Raw genomic sequence first — 23,737 nt, 5'->3', positions numbered from 1 at the left:
GAAAATGGGAGTATCTAAAAATATGTAAAGGTTAAACAGCAGCACATATCTGAAAAACACTACAACACACCAACTAGGAAAAGACTGCCCCCTGGTGGTTGAGATTTTAGTGAAAATTTTGCAAAGAATAACAAAAAGTATGTTTAACATTACCATACATTAGATACATTTCTTGGAAAAAGAAATTTTGTTATTATAAAATCATAGCATTTACACTGTAAGTGACCCATTAACAGCAGATAGGAACATTCCTGAATTTTATGTTTACACAAAGCTAGCCAGTAAAACCATTTAGGCAGTCACCCCACAGGGCTGCAATGTATTGTATTAACGCTGATAATGGCAATTATTATAATTATAATTATGCTCAACGAGCAATGATTATTTCTGATCATGTGCGGTTTGCTGTTGCTTTTCTCAGTACATTTAAGGAGGAGCAGAACCATCTCGAGCCCATCTGAATATTGAGGGAATCTGTGATATATATTATAACTATGGCCTTGATTTCACACTCTCTTTTTGCACCTATTTATATTTATATCTCCCTTTTAAGCCGTTCATTGAACAGAAAGTTTAGCTTGTCACAAAATTCACTGTCTTCTCATATCTTTGTAAAGACACATGGCCACATTATTCATAAAGCTTTATTTGAATAAAAGCTTTTGTGAACCATAAAGGGTTCCGGTTGGAGAGCAGTTGGAGGGTGTTGAATTTTCTGCCTGGGATTCACTGTGCCCATCAGGGCCACCAAAGTAGAGCGGATGAAAGAGCTGCTGCAGTTACATCTCATCTCATATCTCTGTCATAGTCATGTCTGCTGAGGCTTTTATCATCACTCACTTTTCTCATTTGTTGTCAGTCTGTTTTCCATCCCTTCAGAAGAACAACAGTGCCTGCAGTGATTCCTCTTACATAGTTACAAGACTTTTTTTTTTTTTCACTAGTTGCAGTGAGTTAAAATGAAGCCTTGGGAGCCATCTGCTCTTAAACATAACACCCATATTTAAGTTGTTGCATTGTAGCTTTTCAACCTTCAACATGTTAGTTAAAATAGCTTCTATGCCATGTATAACACTGAAGTCGTTTTCTATCAATAAACTTGGCTGTAGAGTCACTTTGTATTATATATATATTTTTTATTTCTATAACAAAAAACTATAACGTTTATGTGCCTTCCTTTTTTGTGAGTTACTAACTGACCCCTCTTTTATAGTGATTTACAGGATGACTTGCAAGTAATTTATGCTTGCAGGTCATTCAGTGAATCACATTAATGACATAAATGTAATATGTGCCAAACTGAATCTTTTAACAAAATTACAGCCAGTGAAAAGGTCAGGTTGAGAGGGCAAGGAGATTTATTAATATGGTAACTCATGATTTCTTAATGTTTTTTCCTTAAAGTGAGACCATGCACATCTCTCTCACTCCCTCTCTCGCTCTGTTTCAGACATAGACAGCCAGAAATTAATGTTACATGTTATAAGGACATATGCATATACAGATGCATCATAGGTGTCTCTTATTCAGGCTTTACTGACTCCATCTAAATGAATTTGATTATATACGCATTATTATGCATTCAGAAAGTGTTCCTTAGCAGAAGTCATCTGTTTGCTTGTCGATTTAGAATAAGACAATCAAAATAATAATGAATGTTGGCGTGTCTGGCAAATTAATTATTTTCATGTATATGTATAATTCAGCTCTGCACAGTAAGGATAATATGATTGAGCCTGGGCAATTTCTCAAAATAAATTCAGTGTCAAATTACAATACTGAGCCTGAGATGGGCCTCTTGAAAAAAAGAGAGAGTGGATGATAGAGGAGATGTTGAACTTGTGCAGATGTGCCAGGAAACAGGCAGGTGCAGTGAAAGGCAGGCCGAGGACAAGTGTTGAAAGTCAAAATCTTACCAGCTCTTAACCATCAGTTATGCAAGACTGGTTTTATAGCTGATCCAACAGTAAAATAAATAGTATGCTGTCATGTGTCGAGTTACTGATAGCTATTAAAATATTTCCAAATGCTTCTCATCCGCCAGCTGCCTGCTCTAAGAGAAGATTAGATTATATCAAGTAAGCTTTATTGTCCTTGCAGGGAAATTTGTCTTATACACAAGATGGATGGAAGTCACAGTAGCAAGGACACAAAAACAGTAAGTAGAATAATATCAAGCAACAACGCAAAACAGAAGCATATATCACCCCAAAATTGCAATTAATGATATATGTGATGGGGAAAAAATCACCCAATTACAGTAAATAACCACTCAATATAAACAAATAGAAAAAAGAAAGAAAAATAGGAATAGGAATGCCATACACGTGTGTTTGTGCAGTGGAGACCGAGACTATCATTCTGAGTTAATCAGTTTTATTGGCAGGGGAACAACACACCCGCTGTCTCTGTTCAGGCTGCAGTATGGGACACCGTGTTGTCTGCCTTGTGGGGGTAGATGGTATTAGCTGTCCAAGAGGTAAGTGGAGTATATGAAGCGTGCATGTGTTTTTGAGTGTCTGTATCTAGAATTTCAACATAGGGTGTATATCTTCAAAGCTTAATGCATTAACATGGAGCAAACAGCTGGGGCAAAAGGTAAACATGCAAAAAAATATGTAATCTAAAATGTTACTCGTAACAGCCCAGTAACAACCAAGTACTCCAATACAGCGAAATGTGTATTGGTTCCCATATATTTTAAAATCAAATTCTGCTAAAATATTACTAGTTGCAAACTAACAAGAGTAAATATATCTTTAAAATGGCCTTTCTTGTTCTCTTTATTTTCTCTCATATAATCTTAAATTCATCACTGTGAACCAAAACCTTCAGCTCCCACCTGCTCCAATGGCTCAGCTTCTCACAGGTTTTCCTACTCTTGGCTCTGCACAATGTCATCCCAGGGACACATCCCTAGCTGTGAGCCTGGCAGTCCCACCCACCTGCTGTTCAGGTCTTCTGTTTGTCAAGGGCTGCCAATCAAAAGAAAGTTGGAGTAAAGAGAAGGTGGCCTCAAAGAGAAAAGAGGTAAAATCCTTTCTTTGAGACGGAGGATTAGCTCCTCAAGGGGCTCCTCAAAAGTGCTGTATAAAATAAATAAGCATTATTTTGAACTGTGAATCATGCAAAGCAACAAAGCAAAACAGAGTTTTTTTCCTGCAGTCTTGTGAAAAATCAAGTACACCCTTAATTATATCCATGAGAATTAAGATGGTAAATATTAGCCAATCAATCTGCTAATCAAATGCACCTGATAAACTGATAATCAGCAAGTATGATCACCTGTGTAAAAGCAGAAGTTCTGGCACTTCAGGATTGATTCAGCATTCAGGTGTGTGTTAACATACAACGTAATGCAAAGGAGCAAAGAAATCAGCCATGATCTTTAGGAAGCAATTGTGCTGCCCATAAATCTGAAAAGGATTGCAAAGGAAATTTCCTAAAAATTTGAAGTCCATCATTATCAACTGAGAAAGATTATTCACCACTGAAATACATTCAAGACAGTTGTCAATCTTAAAGATGTTGCTGTTCCAGCAAATTCACCCAGTGGTCAGACAGTGCAATTCTCAGAGAAACTGCAAAAAAACCCACTAGCTACAGCTCTGCCTCAGTTTGAATTTTAAAGTTCGTGACAGCACAATTAGAAAAAAGACTGAACAGCTGTGGTGTGTTTGAAAAAATTGTCAGGAGAAAGCTTCTTCTCTCTAAAAGAACAAGGCAGCCCAACTCAGGTTTGCAAAGTTTCATCTGAAGAAACTATAAAACTTCTGGAACCGGGTCTTGTGGATAGAGAAGAACTGTTTGACCAAAATGCACAACAATACATTTGGCATAAACTGGTATACCAGCACAAACCAACTGTGAAGTATCCTGATACACGGTTGATCATTTGGGCTTGATTTGCAGTTACATGGCCTGGGTCACTCTATATGCCAACGTTTTCTAGGTACAAATATGAGGAAATCTGTCTGACATGTGAAGTTGATTGGTGATTGCAACCACTCTGTTGAAAAAGCAATTTTACAACAGAGTGGGTGAAAAAGAAAAAAATCAAGGTGGTGCAATGGCTCAGTCAAAGTACAGACATAAACCCGATTTTCATCTTTCAAAAATCACACATCACATTTAAATTATACAGTTTCCTGTCCCATATTTGAAGTCTCAAGCAACTCAAAACCAACCAGATTATAGCTCAAAAAGTTCCTGCTATAGAAGAATTTGCGCTTGGAGCAACTCTCCTTTCAAAATTGTATTTATTCACATACAGTATAGACTGAAGTCCTAATGACATGGATGATCAGTGTGTAGTTTTTTGCACGCATTTATTAAAAGGTTACAAAGCTCTGAGCAAATCTGACAGCAGCTCTGTCGATAGTCACGGGTTTAGCAACAACGTTAGCTTTAAGAAGCTTATTTTGTTAAGTGAAATAAGAGTAGGAGTTCTGGATTATATGAGATTTCACCACTAGCTCCAGAAACTGTATGAGCATCACAACCTGCACGGGGGTGTGACATGCCTGCAGGATTAGTCAGAAAGGTGCAATCCTGTGAGCCAGACCATAATATATTTGTATATTGCACTTGAATCAATAAATATGACCTGTGGTTTCACTGGTACTTCATATAGAGTTAGTGTATATGCCTTTTGACTAATTTTGCTTTTAAAATTTTCCCTCCTAACAGTGGCACCTGTAAAGCAACTCCAATTCCAAGGGTAGTGACCCTGCCTGAGTTATTTGATATTCAGGCAGTGTTATAATATTACTGCTTTGAAATGGTCCAAGCATAGCCAGTCATGAAATAAAAAGTGCAAAGCATCTCCATGTGCAGGTGCTTCGGTACTGCAACTGCTCCTGAAGCATGGTGTAATGAACTAGTCAGATTTCCTCCCACATGCGTTAACCCTCGTTTATCTTTCAGGCACAGAATGTAGAGAAAAATGGCCACCTGTTCACTTTCATCTCTGCATGAAATGTAACCATTTCGTGAGGTGTGGGTAAGTCAGAGTGGCATAGCTCTGCAGATATATAGTCTTTAATAAGAGAAGAAAAGTCTGGAAATACTGCACTACTAACACACATAAATCTGAGTATAGACAGCCCCCCTCCTGTGGCTCTCCCTTCTATGGACTATACACCTTCCATCATGTGTGCTGAAAGGTCACTACTGACTTTTGCATCACATGGCATTCAGCTTTGCTCTTCCATGTAAAAGCCCTCTGCTTAACCTACCATGCCAACACAGGATGTTTCTCGCATGGACCTTTTTTTCTTCTTTATTCTGCTTTATTTTACTCAACTGGTCTGGTTCGAAAGTCTTCTGTCACAGAGTAGATTTTCTAAAGCTTGAAATGAGGCTAGAGAAGGTGCAAAAGATCCTCTCAAACCATTTGAATATACAGTATACTGAGAGGATATTAGGGAATATTCAATATTTGGTATTATACTTTATGTTAAAAAAATGGAAAGCGACCATTTAAATATCTCAATAGCAATTTTAGTTTGCTTTGTTATATTTATATTAATCCTTCCCTAATTAATGAATAAGGAAATAATGAGTGGGTTGTTCATGAAGTAAGAAATGTGACAATTATTAGTGCAATTATTGCTGCCTTCATCAGCTTTAGCCACTCATGAGCAAAAAGTGCAGTCAGCCATTTCTAAACATTGCTTATGTTTAGCAAATTCATAGATGAAATATTACTGTCACTGTACAAAAAAGCAAACAAACAAAAACATTGCTAACCAATGACATTATTTTTTCCATAGTGGAAAATCACAGTGTGGTTCTTTAGATCATAGATCTCCTATTGAGCCAAAATGATCTGTATGATCTGCACATGTGGCTTTTGACAATAAAGCAGACTTTGACTTTGACAACACAGTTATAAACATTATTTTTGAACAGTATATAATGGCTACTTAATTACATTTGTGAATGGTTTAGTGATCATGGTGGACGATGAATAACAAAACCTTGTAACCTGAAGCCCTTTAGCAAGAATAATATGATGTGATGCCAGAGGGGAGAGCTGTTTCGAACCAGCTAAGTAGGCTACATTTTTTAAAAGGAGCTAATGCCAACAGGAACAATTCCAGATAATATAGAACTGCAAGCAGAGGTGCCACCAGGCAAGGCAAACAACTCCTAGAGGCCCCAGGCCAATGAGCACCCCCCCCCAAAGGGCTGAAGTTACAGCAGTTTACCACTAATGTAATGTTGAATGATGAAATGCTGCTACTCTAGGCGTCACTGTGGTGAGCTAAGAGAGAGGCTTGAATAATCTAACTTTTGCATCACATTATTCATTTTGTTTACTTTTGACCTTTTAGTTAACCTAACTAACATAGTAGCCTATTGAATGAGTCCAAGGTGTGCAATTTATTATTATTGGTAGACTGCTGGGTGGAGGGGCCCCCTATGAATTTTTTCCTAGGGGCCCAACAGACTCTAGGATCGCCACTGACTGCAGGGTGGACTTGGCTGCACTACCAACTATTTTTGGTATGTTGACGTTAACTCTGAGTTAATTACTGCTTCTCTTGAAGCTCGGCGGGCTACACATAAGCAGTTGGGCTTTCATGAAAATACGCTGTGATGCTGGCTTCATACAAAGAAAGCAAACCACATGAACACTCTTGCTCTGTATGTTGACAGTTATTGGCAAATAAGACACAGCATGGTAGCTAGAACTGAATACAATACCTTTCATGCACTAGGCCTCCTGGTGCATTGTCTGGTCCTTATTAATATTCCAGTGCTTGTATCATCTGCTTATAGTTTGTTTGTTTCATTATAATATGGTTTACAGTTTATGATTATACATCAACTGTGAGATATGTTTTTAATATATGCACCTTTGTGCATATTTTTCATTTTATATTAATGACTGTAAACCCTTTGTACTTGTACCACCAGAGTCCTACTATTCTTAGCCTAGCGAGCCTATCCGGAGCCGTATTCAAATGACATCCTCCCCGAGAATGTGGTAAAAGCCTTCTATAGTAATAAAATGTAAAATAAGGAACTACTGCTGTCATTATTTTTTAAAGCAGGATATAGTTTTATATTTCATTCAGGTCACTTTGTAGCCACTTTATATTTTGACTGATCACAGTGTTCACATACTAATTAACTGTACAAGTCTGTGACAGAAACAAGTGGTTCAAATTGTTTGTAGTGAAAACATTATTTCCCTTGAGTGTTTGCATCTTCAGTTTCACCATGTGATAAATGTGAAAGAATAATTATGGTGAATCCTCAAGTGTGTTTGAAATTTTAATCTGAGCAATGAAACTGTCAGTGGTTCCTACATAGGCACAAAAAGAAAAAACAGTTAACAGACACTCGCAGAGTTTTGTTCCTTGTTAGAGTTAATATAACAATAATAAGGATGTACAGGGATACATTTACTGTCATTTCATTTAAATGTTCTTATCAGTGCAGTGTTTCTATAGTAAAATGTTCCAATCATCATTTGTATGACCTAAATTGCCAGTAGTGCAAATATATTATCTGAATGGTCTCCATTATTATCGCTCTAGTCGCATAAAAATCAGGCCTTATGTAAATTTATACAACAGTGATAAAGCCAGAGTGCAGAAAGTTTCAAAAGATCAGTTCAGAAGAGGGAAAACCTAATCAAGCGTGACATTTAAAGTACAATGAAGCTGTTGATTCATCTGTCCTTTCATGCAGTGACTTTGAAGGCAGACACAGATGGTCTCCACTAGGGATGCAACGATACCAATTTTTTCAAACCGATCCGATACCGATACTTGGATCTGAGTACTTGCCGATACCCAGTACAAAAACCGATACTTCTACCACACACAAGTTAAACTTAACCGGTAGTAAAGAAACGACCCCACACAACTCTTTAACACAAACGAAACGTTTACTGAACGTAAGGGCAGAGACAAATACTGTACAACACATCCCTTTTTAAACTCAAATGATATTCCAATTCCTTAACCAAATGAAATACACTGTATAAATGACATAATTCCCTTTCAAATTATATTAAACAACCCAACTTATGTTATCACCTTTTGGTAAGTGACTCACTAATATACACTCCAAAACACGTTATATAAATCCACTAAACATACAATATTCACACATGGGCCCCACACACACTCACATTCACACTTGTTGCAGGCCTGTTTGCTGCTCACGCCGGACGATGGAGAAAATCCTCTTCTCCCAGTAAGAGCACAAAAGTCTGACTTACAGTTCCGTTGCTCGGTAGGTCGCCGTTCACCAGTCCCACACTAAATCCACTCCCTGCGGACCCGATGCTGTCTCTGCTACAGCGCATTAGCCAGTCACTGTCCAGCTCTCCGACAGTCCATAGCAGCTGCCTCCGTGGCGCAGCCAAGCAGTCCGGGCTAGCCTTTAGCCTCGGCGGTCATGGCTGGAAACACAGTTTTCCACGGAAGGTGGACCGTTGAAACAAAAAGTCACTTCACCCACACTCTGTTGCGAACCTCTCACACGGTTAGCTTTCTAGTCACACACTCTTTTGTGCAAGTTAACCTCAGTAAAACTAGCCGAGTCTCTCACTTTGGTTCAGCTAACCTCGTGCATCTCTCCATGCCGTTCTCTTCTGTGAACTGTGAACACCTTATGTGGCGTTCAAGTCCATGGGAATTATGATTATCTACTCCCAAATTCCCATCCGGGCTACATAAGGATCGGTTCATGGTATCGGTTAACTTTTACGAGTACGAGTACGCACACATTTTACAGTATCGGCCCCGATACCCGATACCAGTATCGGGATCGGTGCATCCCTAGTCTCCACTTTTGTTTTATGTAGTTATCTCTATGTGCTTAATATTCTTTCTCACTTCTGTTTGCATAGCTGTTTCAACTCAAAGATGTGTTAGTGTTTGATTCCAGGTTCTTTGGAATACTCTACAGCTAGCAGCTTTGTCAGACCACACTTGTGCACAGCAGTACTTCCTACAGTAGTACCATCAGAATGCTAATTCACTCACAGTGTCTGTGTTAATTTAGTGATTTTCTTTGTTTACGATTTTAGTACTTATGGTTCTAAAATGGAATAATGTAACTTATTTGAATGCTGTACATTTCGTCAGGTCATATTGCAAAATTTTGGATGGATAAAAATTTGGCCTGGTAATGGTGCTACATTTAAAAAAAAAACTAAGAATCTTAAAACATGAATGTCTGAACCAAAATGCCATGATGACCTTTCCAGTACTGGGAAGTAATAGCAAAAAAAGTAATTAGAGTTCAGTGAGTCTGTAGAGACAGCATCAATGCTAACAATATACACTCACAGTCAGTTATGTAAGTACAGCTGTTCACAATGAGGCAACAACTCACTCTATTTATCAAGACAACCAACTGAATTTGAAGCCTGAATTGTGGACAAACGGGGATTTAAGGTACTTTGAACGCTTCAAGGTTGTATTTCAGAAACTGTCAATCTACTGGAGTTTTACCACACAACCATTATACAGATTATACAGGTTATACAGATACAAACATGGATAATAAACACAGCCTCATACCATTTAATACAAATCAAATCAAATCAAATCAAATCACCTTTATTGTCACATCACATGTGCAGGTACACTGGTACAGTACATGCGAGTGAAATTCTTGTGTGCAAGCTTCACAAGCAACAGAGTTGTGCAAAATACAATAACGTGCAACAAGCAAAATATAAAAATGGTTAATCTAAAAAGTAATAAATATATGTACCATATATAAAGGTATATACATTACTGAATGTGTGTACTAAATATGTTTTTCTACGTGTGTGTGTGTGTGTGTGTGTGTGAGTGTGTACACATTTAACACAAATGTTATAACCTCATTGTGTTGACAAAGTTAGTGTCAAAGAATCAGTAAGATTAGTTGAATTTATTAGTACCATCAGTCTCTGTAGCAAAGTTCGTGTCAGGCTGTCCAGTAGTTGGATTGGCTGTTTATCAACTGACAGACACAAACCTGAAAATCTTAAACTTTTCTTGATTGAATGCTGACTTTGTGGTGATACTCACAAAACAGTGAAAGCAAAACAAAGTTCAGATGCAAGTAAGCATGTCCCTATTGCTTGTGTTAACCTCTTCACCCGGACATGATTGCTTTGCCAAAGTTGTAATGGATTTTTATTGTACTGTGCCCAGCTCTGGATAGAATAGCTTTGTGGTCTGTTCACTGTTTATACTGCCGCACTTGAGAAGAAAAACAACAGCAGCATAAATAAATAAGTTAAACATCACAGATATAATTAGCAATGCTTTTGATTGTGTTAATGGGAGATCATATTTCAATATCAGAAGTATGGCAGAACTGTAATATATATATAGACTAAGTTACTTTTATTTGGTTTATTAAATTGAATTTCAAGTCAAGTTCATGAGTAATAGCAGCATTATAAACACTGTAAGAGAATTAAAGTTATATTGTGTATCGTATGATGTCATTTGTCTGTATTAGGTTCCTTATAAATGTGCCCCGGGTGGATTAAAGTCTCTCGTAATAGTTTTAGTCGGCATTCAACTTGGCATCTCTCAGAGATGTATAGTCGCCGATAGAGGTTCTGAACAATCCCGTTATGTGAGGCAAATTGGTGTGAAACACAAGGGGGTGATGCAGAAATTCCTGCAGACATTATTTGATATCACCCTTCTTCATCCTTTAGATCCGTACATACTAATCAAATTAGGAGACATCCAGAGGACAAATTCCATGGTTTACATGCAGACAGCTCACTGGCAGCAAAGCGCTTACCTGCTGAGACAGATGTTTATGTGCTTTCTGTTGCCTGTCAATCAAACTGGTGACAAGTAAGATCAGGGTTTAAATGTTATCAGTAGCATCGCTATAACACTGCATGACTGTTAATGTCGTTTAAGAAAACATTTAGCATTCTCTGACTCTGATGTTTATTGGATTTGAAAGGTGTAAACATACGTGCATCCAGGCAGATTTGATAACCAGTTTGAATCTTCAGTTTCAGTTATTGTAAGTTATATGATGCCCAAGAATAAGCTAATCCCAAAATTGATTTGATAAGATCTTGTCATTTTGAAAGGTATATATTACAGCAGCCTCATAACTTGAAGCTGTGCTCGCTTCTGGTGTGCTACATTCAGAGGAGCAGGTTTTTGATAAAATGAAAGATTAACAAGCGGCCTTTCTGTGTGCTTTTGTGCCCAGACTTGCTATCCTCCAGGGGGAGATTAGCAGGTAGAGGACAGATTGAAACCAGACAGAAAGGGCATGATGAATTGGAGCATCAGTTGCAGGAAAATGATGCACGCCTCACCTCTGCTTTCCTATAGAGCTCTAACAGCAAGACTGATGCTGTCCATCCTATTCGCAGATGTTCCAGTTGCTCTCTAGCTTCCATATCCTCATCTATTCTCTCCATAAACTCATATTAATTAAGCATAATTTAATCTTGCTTCCTGCCTTGCACAGTCAATCGGAATCCCAGAGCCATCACAGCAACAACAAAAAGAGATCATGCAGTAATCACAGATTGTACTAATGAAGCCAGAACTGGTCATTACATTTAACTGAAGTAGCCTAATGAAAAGACCCCAATAGGAGCGAAGCAGCAAGAGTTCATCATTTTTGAGGTAAACTGATGCACACGATCAGAATGAACAGGGCTTAATTATTTTTTACAATGTTTGTAATCACTCATCCAAATGATATTACATTAACAGTTGGCAGCCCTGCCGAATGCACTTCATGAACTACTTTCAAAGTAGTCACCAATAAGAAAAAAGTATGTATAAAAGCTTGTAAGCTTAGAGATATGAAGGTAATGTATTCATTAGTATAAGATTAGTCAGAGGGATTTCCTGTTTACCGACTGGGACAATTCCTGTTATTAGTAATAATGCTAAAAATGCTGCGTGAAATCAGCTGATGGTATTACTTACATTTCTTGTTAAGTTTCTTGTTAAAAGCTGATCATCTAAAACGCACCCAAATGAGACAGGTATGGCTCCAATGGTGTCCTGACCAGCAAGTGGTGGTAAGTTTTGTTGCTAAACCCAAAGTGGAAAGAAAAACCCATTAAAGTCCTCTTAGCTGTGCAGAGCATTGGTGCTGCAGCATGCCGTGCACAGTGTGCCAAGTGGCTAGCTGTGCATAAAAAGAAATCATTGCTGTGGCTGAACCTGCCAGCTCCTGATTTAAACTTAAGTCATTTGTAACTCTTTATTTGAACAGCAGAATATATTGTGTTTTAATTGAATATCATCCTTTTTTCCACTTTGGTTCTTTCTGTGTAAATTTCAAGGCTCTTTGCTGAGGGAGAATTTTTTTCTTTGATTAATAAGTGGGTGAAATGCTACTTAAGGTCTTGGGTTAAGTTGCACCTTAGATTTTCATTTACAGAATGTATTATCTCCATATTATTTTTGCGTTGATAACGCTTACTTATGTTTAAATACTTTCTGTGGGTCTGCACTAAATATGTCTTTTAGTATAGTAGCTTTGAAATCAGCAATGAAGGTGACAGAGCAGCTTTAAAACAGAATGAAGCAAGGTACTAATGGAAACATACACCTGCTTTAGCAGTCTGGATCAAACAGCTTTATAATGATTTGATCTTTGGCTCTCCTTTCCCTTTGGTCTTCTTTGGCATTTCACAATCAGAGCCTTGCTTTCTAAACGTGAGTGGAAGGTTCAGTTTACTGATGATACATGACTCCTGGCTGTCAACAGTTGCCGCCTTTAGGAGCTGTCAGCTTGCCAAGTGAGACTTTGGATGGGGTTCAAAAGACACTGATTGAAAGACTTCCTTTAGTGTTTAACCCTGAAGATGATGGTGTAAAAGCATAAGGCGGCATCTTTAAAGCTCTTCCGAACCTGTATGCAAATTGCATAGGCTCTCCTATGTTTTCCATCTGCCTGAAAGCTATTAGTTGCATCGCCCAGCTGTTTGTCAAATTAAATCCATACATAAATCTCAAGCCTTTCCAAGTAGGCTTCTTGATCATTCTTTTTATACATATCCACTTTCACCTCATTGCATATTTCTCTTCTCTCCAGTAACAACATCACCTGCTGTTTTCAAGCTTCTCTCAAAGAAACCACTAATAATGCCAAGCATCTCTTTGGTAGGAGTTACAAATACCGCAGTCAACTCCAATTAGCTGAACAGCATTAATTAAACCTTTTGTTCCTCACTCTGGTAATTCAAATTATGAGACTAGGCTTTGTGCTGCTGCTGGTTGAATTCTTAGAATGGAGACGAACTGACAATGTCGCTCGTCTAACAATATACAGCCGTGGCAGTTCTGCAGCAAGAAAACGAAATTTTGTGTCCTTGCTCAAACACTTAGCAGAGCTCACTGACGCTGAGGCAGCTCGTCGGTGGCACCATCAATACTGTTTGTAGAATTGTGCGGCACAGCCCAAACCACACACTCAAAGCATTCCTGCACAGCACTAGAGTTTTGATCCACACTCCTGACCTGGTGCTTCAGTGCCTTCTCCCTCTGCAGCACCTCTCTGTAGGGGACAAACCAGTTGTGCTGTAACTCAAAGGCTTCAAAAGCAGACCTGTATTCTCCATTAAAAGAGCCAAGGCATGAATCAAGGGTCATTCTGCCAAAGGCTTTCAGCTGTGAGGCAAGTTCCAAACAGAAAGCGTTCATATTATAGCAAGAAATCTCCCAGTGTAGAGTTGCTGCAGCCATATCAGCAGCCACAGAATATGCCTGAAAAATGTCAAGAGGATACTGAACCAACAACCCTCAAGTGCAAAGTGAAGCATGACTTACTTTAAAGATGTCGCTAATGTGATTATATGCATGTCTGTGTGGGTCACGGCTTTCACAACTGGTTTATGGAATGTCTTTCTAATTGGTTGGCACACTTTCATCTGAGCTCCAAACTACCTGCATGTGCATCAAAGCGCTGCGATGTGACAGTCATCCACATCCTCCTTTATCCCGCATTTCTCTATTCCTCGAAGAAACCAGAAAAGGAGCACTTGGATCAGGTCGGAGCTGTGCTGCTGAGTTATGCAACTGCTTTGAATTTTGTCTTTCTTTTGTGCTGTGGCACTGATGTGTTATTTCATTGTTTGGTAGCTTAACAGAATTATCACCTCAGCCAAGATGTTGCACCCTCGAAAACCTGGCTCACTTCATAAGAAAAAAGAGAGAACACCCAGGAAACGTCTTCCAAAGTATAATCATAAATTTGATTGCACTGCATCTGTGCTGCATCCATACGAGTCAAACTCAAGCTGGTTTAATCACAACAGCACTGCTGTCTCTGCAATCGTGGATGAGTTTGTTTATTTGAAATCACAACTTCTTTTTATTTTTTTATTTTTATTATTTATTTTAGATGATTTCTTCTGTCCTGTCTTGTAGCACACCTGCTCCTCTATAGCTCACTCTCACCATAAAGCCCTGCTGTCATCATGACAAGCCCTGGTGTGTGCATACAGTTGACAAAGCAATTTTGTTATTCTCCTTTGCACAGAGCTCTTGGGCAGGCTATCATGCCGAATCAGGAACATGCTCACCCTGAGTGCTAAAACAGTGACGTCTGAGAGGTTGACGGCCAGCCACTGAACTCTATCCATCTGTGTCAATTTTAATTCCTTTCGAATCTGTAGGATGGTATTAAAATTTTTTATTTTTTTTTTAAATGTAGGTTAATTTGTACTGATTTTAAACCAAAATAAAACATCAAGTCCTGTCAAACTCTGATATGTGCACATATCTTTGGTGAAGTCTGAAACTAATCCCCTTGTACACTTGACTTTTTGTGTCTTTTCCAAATGTTTGTTACTCTTACTGTGTTCTTTGACGCCACCTGCTGGATTCTTATGAAACTAATACCACAAGTCTCACGTTGCTTCTATTGATTCCATAAAACTAATTTGTTTAGGCGAAGGGGGGCGTGGGGCTGTGTGGAGTTGAATTTGTAGACAAGTCTATGGAACAAGAGGTCACCGATGTCTGCTGGTGACAATTTGAGTGCACACTGTTTATTCGCACATTAGGTCTACTGTTGTAATATGTGCAGTGTTATAGATTCCACATTGTTCACAGTGTTGTCATAAAATTGTCTCTCTCTTTTTTAGCTTTCATGGTAGATCTAGTTGAGATAATGTCATTGCGCTTTCCCTTATAATCCCTTTATTATCCATCATGACACTCTCTGTGTCCATTTGAAAGACAGTCCATAGTTGAACTCCATAATGAAATGTGTAATATTTGAACTCAGTGTATTGTAATAACCTGTACTATTTTGTGCTGGGCTATTTAAAAACACATACACTGGCCCAGAGTCAGGTTCATCTTGCAGACTGAGGAGTGTTTTTCATTATTCAGGAGGACATGAGCATGGTGGCTGCCGGGGGCGGAGTCTCTGTCCGAGCTGATGGAGGGAGAAGGTGATAGTGAGAGCAAGTGCATCTTAACAACTGGAGCTCCTGGGGGGATTTCAGGGCTAAAACTTGGACCAACTTCCCGAGAGGAGATGGAGTAAGCGAAACAATTGATTTCTGTCACAGTCAAAGGTATTTATCTGCTTTTAAAATATTGAGTAGTCTTCTGATTGAAGTTTCAGGAGTTCATATTTTACTCCAGTCTTGATTTTTGTTTTTTCTTGTGTTTGTTTTTCTTTTTTAAATTAGAAGATAGTATAACCCGCTTATTTATCTCTGTGGTATTTCAGAGACTAGAGGAATATATGACTTGAAACTGTCTCCATGTTAACTGCTGATAGCTGGAGTAGCTGTCAAGTCGAAACTAATTAAAATCGAGATGGATTTATTGGAAGTAGACTTTAAAAGTTTTTCTCCAAACATTTTTTTCGCATCTGTTTAAAGGAAACTGATTTTTGGTTAATCGTGTCAAATAGTTCCAAAGTCCGTTTGCATGACCAATGCGGGAAGAAAACGAAAGTTACAGAGAGGTTAATCTTTAAACACAAAACTGTAGTGAGTCAGAGGGTGTCTTTTAGCCCAGATCTAATCACGTCACAAGGGGGAAAAGTCCCCGTTGAAGGTTTTTTGTGATTTTGCATGTCATGCTGTACCTGTAATCCAAGTGAGTTTTCCGATTTCCAGCAGTCTTCTTTTCTACAGGGTCAAAGTACTGAGCACTTGAGTACTTAAGAGGGAAAAACGTGAAATTCTATAGTTTATACACTTGCTACATGTTGCTCAAGCTTGGCAGATTAAAACAAAAAACAAAAAAAAAAAAAACCAGAAGTGTTGCCTTGGGGATGCCAAGGTGGCTGAATTCCGAACACTGTCAGTATCCAGAAGAAACCGGCAGGCTGTGAGACTTTTTTGTGGAGCTTGTTTTTTCTACACATTTGTGTTCAAAAAGTAAACAAACAACCAAACAAACAAACAAACAAAAGAAATAAATAAAATAAGTCAGTCTGGTTACAAAACTCTAGCCTATTCAATGCGAGGACAGAGTTAACACTTGTGACCACAGATGATTTTTTTTTCTCAATTCTAACACTTTGTTCTAATAATTGACTTTTGATGTGTGCAGTTTCCAGCAGAAGTAAGTGGCCATCTGTGTTTATTAACAGCTCATCATATGTCCTCCTTCCCATTAAAATAAAATTGCAATAGTGTTACAAAACAATACAATAAAATTAAGGAGTGTCATACCTTGCATGCGTTGTGTAACAACGTTGAAAAACTCCATCTTTTTTTGATATTTGATATTTCATCACAGGAATTCCACTATTAGTTTTTATTTTTGTGGAGAGACTCAAACTGCATCTAAATTAGTTGTGTGTTATTTCAGTTCTTTAGGGTTTTTCTGTGTAACAAACAGAACAAACTTGTTTGAACAAAAAGAGATCGATAAATATGATCGACTTGAACTTATTGTCAAGTGGCATTATTGTTATTTTAGGGAAGCTCGAATTCTGCAACCTTTAAGTAATACACTGTTGATATCAATAGCATTATAACATGAGAATGTTGTAACATACAGTAGTCATACAGATTTGCCAGAATCAGAGTTTTTATTTAAACCTCATCTTCAGCAGAGAAGAAGAACACTTGTAAAGCTTTCCAACCCTTCCTCATGAGAGAGTCTGTGTTTGCCTGTAGGGCAATGAATATAATGAAGGCCTTAACAACGAATCTTAACATATTTTCCCCTTTTTTGACATGTACAATGCTTATGAGTGAATGCCCCCAGGCAATCAGCGTGGCACAAAAGACTGAATCAATAATGAACACATGCTTTCAAGTCAGTCTGCAGCGTGCGCTGTGCTGATATTGTCTCCAGCATCCATTAGAAGCTATCAATACGAGAGGCAAACCTGCACTGTTGATGCACAATGTATAAGAACATAATCACCTCACTGTAACTGGATCTGCTCTCCTTTTTTCAGGGGACACAGTGGCTGCATGTGTTCAGTATGAAACCCTCCCTCGTCAGGCCGATAATAGGCATGCAGAGCAGGGAACAGGTGCTGTTTGTCGACTTGTTTGTAGCCCTTGAATAGTCCTTTTGTGTGCTGACCCATCCCAGATCCAAAGCGGTGTAAAGAATAGGTGGCCCATTGAATAATTACTTTCTGTGGATGCTCGCTTTTTGTTTTTACCCTTAGCTGTTTATGTAAAATGTGGAAACGGCTGGCATGTCAAAGTAATAAAAGGCTTTAGCAGCTGTAAAAATCTGACAGCCTCGATCCCATGTGGTTCTAAATTGTCATTATGCAAAGTCTCTCCATTTAACATTCAGGAAGTTTGTAAATGTTTAAACAGCCCTCTGAAATGTAGATTAATGCTTCTTCTTTGCTGACAGTAAACACTTAAAGAGAAATGCTCTTTCTTGCACTTTCATAAATACTAATAACTTATCATATGTAACATCGCAGCCATTTGTATCCAGCTTTCATTCCCACATTGTGTTTTGCTACTTGTTGCACGTGTCCTATTCGAGAGTGAACGAGCATATCTGGAATTAACCTTCAGCAGGTTTGTGCTAACATTAGGTCCTGATATCTATCAATTATTCATCGTGTTCTGCTGTGCCTGTTCAAATCTAAATGTGTCTCACCATGGAAACAGCCTTGTAGCTCCACCAGAGGGTGTTGGTTTCAGCGGCCATGCCGACACCGGCCTATTTTCCCAGTTTGGCTACTCCTCCTCAACTTTGGTGTACATGGAACAAATTCAGTACATCCATCCAATCGTCTGTTTTCTTATCTCTGTCTGTCTCTCTCTTTTTTTTAAACCACAGAGTCACTTGGGAAGGGGTTGAGCCTGTTCCAACTGACTTTGGGCAACAGGCAAGCTCAATATATTTGAGCATTTTCATTTTTGGATTACATGTTCAGACTAGACATTAGCTCAGTTTTGGTTGATGAATGAAAATTTAATTATGTGAAAGTTGATCAGAGCTTGATGTTCTGGAAGATTCTCATATTCCTCAATGTTAGTGTCATGTTTCTGCTGTCTTTTTGATGCACCATTGAATTGGTGACTTTTTGTTGGTGTTTTTTATTATAATATGAGGTAGTTTAGAACAAATATTGGACTTTTAAGTCACTAATAAATCAATGCCCCCCATAATAAAGTAGCTACAAGTAATATAGTGGTTTAGTAAAGTTTAAGCATTATATATAAATAACTAGTATGCGTCCACCTCACAGTTTAAAAAAAGCATCTAAAAGTTTAAACACCTAAGTTTAAACACCTAATTGGCTCAAGGACACATCAATGTGTCTGAATATTGCAGGGCAGTTCTCTAGATTGAGAGTCTGCAGTTTTATTGGTCAGTAAACTAAATAAACAATTATTGTTTAATGTGAAGACAAAGTTACACTTGCATGTACTTCCCGCTCCTATTGCATTATCAAAGTGTCATAATCAAGTCATAATTGTGGATGTTACTTGAACTAAGGTCATACAGTGACTCAGCAAGCAGATCTATTTTTGTCATGTGTAGATAAAGAAATGCATCATGTGTTGCTAAAAGTCACATTTTCAAACAATGACTGGCTGGAGAAAGGTGGTATTACTTGTCAGTATGCTTTTGACACTAGAGGGTGCTCTATCACTATAACATATTTCCCTCCTAAATTCATTTTCAGTAGCGCCACAGTACAATACAGCAGCTTCTGTCTCAGAAGCTTGGAACGTTTGTGCATTGCTGTAAATATTTTTATTGTTGAGAATGCTTGAAATACTTGACCTGAAAATATTAATCAAACCGTAACTTGAAATATTTGCACAACTGCACAAAAACCACACATGCTCATTAGAAATCAGACTAAAGGGGCCTTTTACTTTTAGTGTTTCAGTACAAAGATATTTAGGTGTGATTTTTTTGTTCTTGCTTTTGGTGGTATGAGTCCAAAACAGGAAGCATGTCTTCAGATGTTGTGACGATAAGACTTTGCTCTGCTTATTATTTACTCTGACAACATGACGGTGTTTTTAAGTAGGTCATGCTCAAACGTGCATGAAAATCAGACTCAGATTCTGGGAATCCCGATGAATGTACTTGCTGCTGAAAAAGTCTTTCATAGTGTTTTCTTTAGGATAATATTTTCTTTGACAGGTGACATTACTGCTGGACTCATTACTTTTGGGAAAGGCATGTTTCCAGTGGCTCCCTGTTGTTCAGTGATTCTCTTTGACAGAGTCCAACTCTACATGTCAGCAGACCATGAAGATAGTTATGTTTGGGTGTGATGGTTGGCTTTTTAACTGTGAACACATTTCTTTGTTCACTGGAAACGCATACAAGTGGTACATAAAGTATAGGCTAGTTGTTCTGTTGTTTCTTCCTAAAACAGAAAACGCCTTTATGTCACATACATACACAGTGTGTTTGTGTTGCTGATGTAGGTCAGACTAGGAAAAACTGGTTCATGTGATAGGTGTGTCCAGTTAGTGTTCACTTCAGTCCTTGAAAAAGACTCACTAGAGTATAAGAATAGAGAAACTAATAAGGATGTTTCCCTGGATTTATGTGTTCACTATTTGTTGGTGGTTTCAGAGGTTTCACCTATTTTTCTCAGTGCTATCCATGTAGGAACAATACATTAGAGAGACAACATGAGCCCTAGCGCAGAGTCACCAATCATGTACTGAACTAATGGAACCTGTTCTGTGCAGCAACTGGAAGATCTGTTTGTTTTTCAAACACAGAACAAACAAAGAAGTTGTCACACAACATTTAATGCACATTTTTCAGCATTCTCGTAGGGATTCACGATCATTTAAGAAATTAGTTTCTATCTAATTATTGCTTCCAGGAGCAAGACATGCCTGTTTAGACAAATACAGGATATTTATTCAGGGCTGCCTCATGGGCATACAGTAGGCAGGGATGTTGTGGCTGTCAGAGCAGCCTCTCTATTCCCTCCCGCCCTCTTTAGTTATAACTTTGCCCCTCTCTTCTCTGCCTCTTGCCTTTTTTGCTGAATGAAGGAGGGGCTGTCTAAGTAATTCAACACCTGCCCAATTCATGAATGTTACTGTAAGTTGCTGAACTGCCCTGACAAGTGCTGTAGGTAAAACACATTAGTAGACTGAAGCCGACAGCACTTGAAGCATCTCTGCACAGCAGAAAGTTAGTGCCCAGCAAGGACGAAGAACTACGTTTGTAACGAGGGAAAGGGAGGAGAAGAAATTAAAAATTGTTCTACAAAAAGAGTGGAAAACCTGGCATTCCTTCAAATGACTCTTTTAGAAGAATGAAAGAAGTAGTGTTGGGCTTCCTGCCATCCAACATGTCTTTAGGGGAGAGTGTCGTGAGAGAAATGGCCAAAAGTGAGACAGATTGCTCTGAGGGACTGGATGAGATTGCTCTGGGGCGCATTGCCAGCTTACCTTTGGATCCATTCCCACCCAAGGACTTCAGGGGGAAGTTTAAAAAGATACGTCATAGGAAGAGGCCCACTATTCTTGAAAGTAGGTGCTGCTTTGACACAGTAAATTTGTAGTAATTTCCTTAGTAATCTGTGTAAAATGTGATTTTGGAAATATCTGGTGAGCAACCAATACCAGTGTTTCAGCCACTCATGCCCCCACTTTGTGAAATTCCTCACCTCCTCGTTGTATTTCTCATAGTTACAGAGGAATCCAGTGACTTGTTTGTAATGGACTTAGAGAGTGTGCATCACATAATTTTTTATATTATGTAGGATGATGAATTAGCTGACCTTTTCAGTTTTTATGGATCTTATTTCTTAAGTAAATTAATCAACAGAGAAACAGAGATGACTTCAAATAAACAGGACATTAAAGAATGTTTGAGAGAAAAAAAAGAAGATAAAGAAGCGAGGGGCACCGGGGGCACCGAGCGAGTGTAGGAGGCAGTAAAGGGTTTGAAGTTGATAACCATAAAAATGGCTGAACTAGACAGACATATTTCACATTCCTCACCTTCATCAGAGCTTGATAATGCCTATAATAAGTGCATAATGTGTTAAAGGCTGTGCCCACTTAAAGCCTAATGAAGGAAAGATGCTTACAGTGATTTTTTTTATAACCAGCAATGCTTTTCTGATTTATTCATCTTCTGTTTGGGTGTTTTGTTAGTGGACATGATTTGTGGAGAAGTTGCCACTGAACTGAAAATGATAAGACTATAACTGGCATTTACAAGACAGTAAGGCAGGTTTCCTTCTTGAGAAGTCTCGCTGATCCTAGCCAGTGTGCCAGCAAACTGCCACTGCTTTATATCTACATGTTTGGCATCAGTTACCCCTCGTTATCCAGACACATTGTTATGCCACAAACAGGGTAAAGAAAGTTTCTTTCAAAGTAACACAAGGTCTTTTCATGATAAACATGTTTGGATGATGCAATGCAATGCAATAACATAACATAACATAACATAACATAACATAACATAACATATTTTTTTTTTTTCAATTTTTGTTAATTCAACTATCTAATCAATCACGTTGTAGCAATTACACATGTAGATATGGTTAAGAGAATCAAACTGAGCATCAGGACAGGGAAGAACTGTGACTGTGACATATTTTCAGAGTGTTTCAGAAACTGATGAACTGCTGGGATTTTCCAGCACAGCCAACTCTAGGGTTTTTGGAGAATGATTCAAAAAGGAGAAAATATCCAGGGTGCGGCAGTTGTCTGGGTGAGATTATCTTGTTGATGTCAGAGGTTGGAGGAGGATGACCAGACCACTTCAAACTGATAGGAAAACAACAGTAACAGTAGTTTTCTCAGCACACTGATCACAGCTTAGACACCACAGTCTACCTGAGTATTGTTGTTGATCGTGGCCATTCCTTTAGTCCACAGTGTGCCCATCTTCCAGCAGGATAATGTGCCACGGCATAAAGCTCAAATCATATCCAACTAACTTCTTGATAACAACGAGTTCACTCTACTCAACAGTCACCAAATCTCAATTCAATAGAGCACTTGTGGAAACTGGTGAAAGAGGAGATCCACATCATTAATTTGCAGTCACAAATGCACTTCATTGAATAAGCGGTGTGTTTTGTATTTAAGTATATAATATATATATATATATATATATATATATATATATATATATATATATATATATATATATATATATATATATATATAGAACCCTAGAAGGTATTTAATGTATTGTATGGGTACAATAAATGTACCCAACACAGGTTTGAAAGTGGCTGGTATTTCCTGTGTATTTCCTGTGTTTTCCTTTTTTCTTTCCTTTCTTTCTCCATCATTCTACCTTTACTTTGGCTTCTTAGTGTTCAGCAACCTTACTAAAAATGATGGAATTGAATAAGTCTTTGCATTTCAAAGAGTCCAGTCAAGCTGACCAGCTAAACATGTTTTAAAAACGCTTCTTAAGAAATGAAGCTTTTTAAAAATCAGAATTGGCAGGAATTGACCATGTATAGTCATGTCTGATTAGAAAACATAATGAATTCTCCTGTTAAAAATAGTGCTCGGCTTAAACAGTTAGTTGTTGATTTGAATTGAGGAGATGTTTGCTGAGAGGGCAATGATACAAGCAACATGTGAATATTTACCTATTAACAAATTATTTAGATTAACTTATCTAAAAGCTTGTAAACTTCAGTTTAGTTTAAACATTTGATATTTAATGTTTTGACATTGCTATCTTAAAAAAGACCAACTGTAAATAAAAGAAGTCAGAAAAACCCTTCCCCTTGTAATATAGATCCCATAGATTGTTGCTCTATGACTCTTTTGTAACTATATCAACAAGTGTGTGAGGAAGTATAACAACCCTCATAAATGATTGCCTAAGTCAACAGCATCTTTTCACTCACTTGTTTATTTATGTCATGACACTTGAAAAACTGCTGTGGGAGGGATTGATTATGGAGTAACACAATGTGTGGAACGCTTGAGTAGACCAAGCAGAAATGTCCTGCTTGGTGTACTCAGGATACCGAACGACTGGGTTGGGTATATCCAGGACACCTGAGCCTCTGAAATGTGTGTTTACCAAACACTGCCACGGCCAGTGGTGGCTTCTCCATCACAGAGTGTATTACGTAATCAAGTGCAAGTGGCTGCCGCTTGATGGATAGGCAGAATTCTGATAGGATTATCCTGAGAGCACTGAGAGGCAGTGGAGGACGGGGGATTGGAGGATGTCTTTATAGTCCATATGGTCAGGCAACTATAGGCAACTTCCTTCTGCTTTCCACATGCCAGAATAATGTAAATATTGGATGAAAAAAAGGAGCATTTTATTATAGTTTACTTTGG

At 38.3% G+C, this 23,737-nt stretch overlaps 1 protein-coding gene across 3 annotated transcripts in view; it reads left to right on the top strand.

The window, feature by feature from the left end:
• Nucleotides 1-15,428: 15,428 nt before the first annotated feature.
• frya (furry homolog a (Drosophila)) overlaps nucleotides 15,429-23,737 on the top strand; it is a 47,248-nt gene continuing 38,939 nt past the window's right edge. The window contains exon 1 of one of the 3 annotated variants that reach the window (XM_039622703.1): nucleotides 15,429-15,550. Coding sequence is in view for 2 of the 3 variants with exons in the window: in XM_031727792.2 (XP_031583652.2) it covers nucleotides 20,719-20,935 (217 nt within the window). In the remaining variant the exon portion in view is untranslated. Of the gene's footprint in view, nucleotides 15,551-20,539; nucleotides 20,936-23,737 lie in introns of those variants that run through there. The other 2 variants (XM_031727792.2, XM_039622699.1) reach the window with 2 other exon arrangements.

Source organism: Oreochromis aureus, linkage group 14, assembly GCF_013358895.1.
Source record: "Oreochromis aureus strain Israel breed Guangdong linkage group 14, ZZ_aureus, whole genome shotgun sequence".
In the NCBI taxonomy this organism is placed as follows: Eukaryota; Metazoa; Chordata; class Actinopteri; order Cichliformes; family Cichlidae; genus Oreochromis; species Oreochromis aureus.
This window is presented reverse-complemented; position numbering and strand designations above follow the sequence as displayed.